The sequence below is a fragment of the Sinocyclocheilus grahami genome, unplaced genomic scaffold (assembly GCF_001515645.1).
Source record: "Sinocyclocheilus grahami isolate Dianchi unplaced genomic scaffold, SAMN03320097.WGS_v1.1 scaffold81.1, whole genome shotgun sequence".
NCBI lineage: Eukaryota > Metazoa > Chordata > Actinopteri > Cypriniformes > Cyprinidae > Sinocyclocheilus > Sinocyclocheilus grahami.
In genome coordinates, this window is record NW_015505260.1 from 573,927 (window position 1) to 578,304 (window position 4,378).

The following is a 4,378-nucleotide window of genomic DNA, read 5'->3' on the forward strand; positions in this document are numbered from 1 at the left end:
TGTGTGTGTTTGTTCTTGTAGTTATTTTAAGTCAAATATGCATGTGAGTCATAGTGATATGCTGTAGCCCACGTGTCCAAACTCTCCTACTTTTTGAATCAGGACACTACATTGTGTCCCAGTAATATTATTGGCAACTAAGTGTTAGGTCAACAACAGACAAACAACCACACTAACAGTGGCTTTAATAGGAACACAGACTCACGTGTAATCCAGTTACTACCTTCATAGGACAGATAATTAACTAATTGACAAAAGACTTTTAGGGCACTCATTTGGATAATCTGAAACCAATACAGTAAGCTTGTTCACATAAGACTGCTATGGTATCTAAATTACATTTTATTTGCCAAGTTTCATTATACAAAAAAAAAAAAAATCTTTGTTCAGATGTTGACACAGTACAACACTTAACAATGAATAAAATAAAACAAATAAAAATAAAACTGGAGCAAAAGGGGAAAATACAGATAATATTTTATTTATATATAAACCCAACCCAATAATGAGATACTTCAAAATCCCATTTCACTTCTGTAATGTGCTGTACTGTTATGCAGTGTCCTGTGTGTATTTGTGTGTTGAGTCTTAAATCTCAAAATAGTTTGTTAAATTAGCATCAGGGCATGTAAGAGCAACTTGGTTGACAATAAAAGCATTTAATTTAAAACATAATATTTACATGTATTAATTCAGCAAACACTTTATAATATATTTGAATATATGTTTATTTATTATATTTATTTAGGAGACACTTTTGTATTTTAATATATTTTATTTATTAATTTATTTTACAGTGAAACCAGATTTCATATTAAAAGATTTTTTTATCCATTTGAAAATTGTTTAAAATTTAGAGATTATTATTATTATTATTATTAATTATAATATATTTTAATTTTACATTTTTATATTGATTTACTCTTTAATATTATTATATTATATTTTATTTTATGGTGAAACTAAATTTAATATAATTATTTTCATTATTGTTTGAATTTTTTTTAGTATTACATTATTTTTTTTAAATAGAAAAAGCTAATGATAAATAGAAAAAAAGAGAAAAGTATGATATCCTTCTACATCCTTCTATCCTCCTATTGTTTGGAATTAAATTAAATGGTTGCATCAAATGGTTCTTGCTGTAACATAGTATCTAAACCTTAAACTTCAAAGACTGAACACAATTTTTTTAATCATCAAAAAGGATACTGTATTATAATTTTTAATTTTCATCTTAACATTAGTGCATGAAAGCTGATTTTAAAAACACTTTTTCAAATCTTAAGTTACAGTAAACTGAAATGCACAATGCTTTTGTTTTAGTCCCAAAGACTTGACACAAACAGGATAAGCACACCCAGAGGTCATGTTGTATCACTGCAGCCACCACCCAAGACAATTTACATTAATCAAAAACAATAATCTGTGTAATCTCTCGTAATTACAAAGATTTGCTTGGTTTAATGAAAATAATCCCCCTCAATTAGACCCCCTGCCTCTAACTCTCTTGTACCCCACTTTGCTTCTAATTGCATGGTTAAATATGCAGAGCATTTAAATTAAGTGGCGTTAACGATCTGGTTATTGCAAGAGAAGTCCTTCTTGAAGGAAGCTGTCTAGGAAGATTCGCAACTGGTGGTGGTGTTTTTCGAACAAGTGGCTAATCGAACAAACACACAACTTAACGAACGCATTTACCTGTTTACTCGATTCACACATGCCTCAGAGACTGACGTCACATCTGTTACCAAATTAATCGTTTGTTGGACTAATCTTTGCAAGCACTTCTTGAAAAGACGGAACACACAAGGAAAGACAAAGAAAGTCAAACCAGGACAAAATGTTATAAAGTTGGATCCAAAAACTGAATTTTCAACCACTAAGCGACAGATTCCAAGATCTAACAATACAGAAATGGAGGACAACGCATGCCGCAGCAATCAAGAACAACTGGGACTTCAGTTCACCATTGACTATCTGTTGTACAATAAGGGATGCAACAATGAGAGAGCAGAACCAGAGAACAATGGCCCTCCATCTGAAGGTCTTCAATGCACAGTCAATGAAACTTTCTCAGAACAGAATAGTGGAAAATCAGAGGACCAGGAAAATGAAGAAAACGGATGTGAAGAAGAACACGAGAAGACCAATCTTAGGAGTGAAGGAACGGACGAGAAGCCAGCGCAGTCCTACATTGCCCTCATTTCCATGGCCATCCTGGATTCAGATGAAAAGAAGCTCCTGCTATGTGATATTTACCAGTGGATCATGGATCACTATCCTTATTTCAAAAGCAAGGTATTGTACCTTCATGAAAGCAACTAAGCTTCCTCAAAGGGTTCTGTTTGCAAGTTGTGGTTAGGTTAAGCAATTTTGTACAAATCTTTCGAAAAGTCAAAGATCTGTAAGATGTTCTACAACTCACCAACAAGATCTGTAAGATGTTCTCACCAACATACTTCTTAGTGATCTACATCCTTGCATCCTTACATCATTCCCTCAATAGTAGCTCTAATCAAATACTGTTTAAACATTTCTTGAAGTGCCTACAAACCATTTTAGTAATCCTGTTGATCACCAACTGCATTTAGCAAAGCACTTCTTCAAAAGACCTACTGCAGAATGAAAAAAACACAAACCAGAACAAATGTTATGAACTTGCATCTGAATTTGCAATCTGTCAAAGCCTTATATTTGAATCTTTATCTGTCAAAATCAATTCGATTTTGATTGTCACAATCTGACAAAGATTTGTAAAAGATCTGTAAAACCAAAAGTTTTGATTTAAAGTAAATTTAAGAATCATGACCTCAAAATTTTGGTCAGGTTTGCATGATATTGTAGACAGTGATGGGTAATTTCTTAAAATATATTGCTAGCTTTTCCCCTCCACAACTTATAAATGATAAATCTTAATAATAACAAATCTGAACTCATATTCATTATTAAGTCAAAGTATCTTACTTTCAGATGAGTCATAATTCACGTTCTCTACTCTTTAAACAGGACAAGAACTGGAGAAACAGTGTCAGACACAATCTCTCTTTGAACGAGTGCTTCGTCAAAGCCGGTCGCAGTGACAATGGCAAGGGCCATTTCTGGGCTATTCATCCAGCCAACTTTCAAGACTTCTCTAACGGGGACTACCACCGGCGACGGGCCCGGAGAAGGATCCGCAGAGTCACAGGGCAGCTGCCCTTCACGCTACCCATGCATTATCAAAGCCTCAGCCTGAAACGGACACCGTGTTGGTGTTGTCCACCAGTGCATCCATTGATTTGCTTCTCGCCCAGAGTGTACTGGAACTGGGCTGCACTTCAGACACACCGTAGGCCATCCCTTCATGGACTCATATAACCGGATCTACCCTCAAATAATTTTTTCATGTCGTTCAAATGTTGGAAGTTTAATTGTACATATTTTGTAAGCCGTCTTATATAAGTTCAAAATTGTTTGTAAAGCGAAAATGAATAAATTTAGATGAGGACTGCATTTTTTTTTTGGCATTCTCTTAAAGGAATATTCCAGGTTCAGTACTTTGTGGCATAATGTTGATTTCTACAACAAAAAAAAACATTTCCACTCATCACTCGTTTAAAAAAAAAAAAAGCAAAAATCAAGGTTACAAAGAGGCACTTACAATGGAAGTGAACAAGGTCATATTTTTGAAATGTGAGGCATATCATTCACACTTACATTAGTTCTTCTGTTAAAACTTGTGTATTATTTGAGCCATAAAGCTGTTTAGATCATTGTTTTAACAGGCGCATCATTACATTGTCATTGCAAAATTGCTTTACACAGAAAAGGTTAGTAGTTTAGTGGTGTTTTTTTATTACACTAAAGTCAAATTGACACGTTTACATCTTGTGGCTATCATATTGAAACCGTAGGTTTTTTAATGTTTAGAAATTGGCCCCCATTCACTTCCACTGTAAGTGCCTCAATGGTTTTTTGTTTGTTTGTTTGTTTTTTTTACTTTTTTTGTGGAAATCAATATTATACTGAACCCAGAATATATAAACCAAATATTAAGATAAATAAAATAATGTTTTCAGAGTTTTAATTAATGAGGTACATAAGGATTATAAAAAAATTCTGTGTGCTTAACCCTCTATTGTTCGGTCATATTAGACCAGAAAAACAATGTTTTGAAATGTTAAAAATCGCTATTTCATCGGAATGGTTTGAAACTCGCTGACTTTTATAGCAGTCACTATGTGACTACAACAAAAAATTGTGGACTTGATTTGAAAAAGCTTGTTATTTGTGCTTTAAAATGACCGCCATTGGAAATGAATGGGAAATACGCAAAATACAGAGAATTTCTTGTGTACAATCTACAAATCATTCACGATGCAGAAAAAAGTGCACA

The 4,378-nt window shown here is 33.4% G+C and overlaps 1 protein-coding gene across 1 annotated transcript; it reads left to right on the forward strand.

Moving 5' to 3' along the window:
• Window positions 1-1,606: 1,606 nt before the first annotated feature.
• LOC107586390 (forkhead box protein A1-B-like) lies at window positions 1,607-3,360 on the forward strand. Its single transcript, XM_016273727.1, has 2 exons — window positions 1,607-2,301; window positions 3,010-3,360. The coding sequence occupies exons 1-2, from the start codon at window positions 1,918-1,920 to the stop codon at window positions 3,358-3,360; spliced, it is 735 nt and encodes a 244-aa protein (XP_016129213.1). The 5' UTR covers window positions 1,607-1,917.
• The last annotated feature ends 1,018 nt before the right edge of the window (window positions 3,361-4,378 follow it).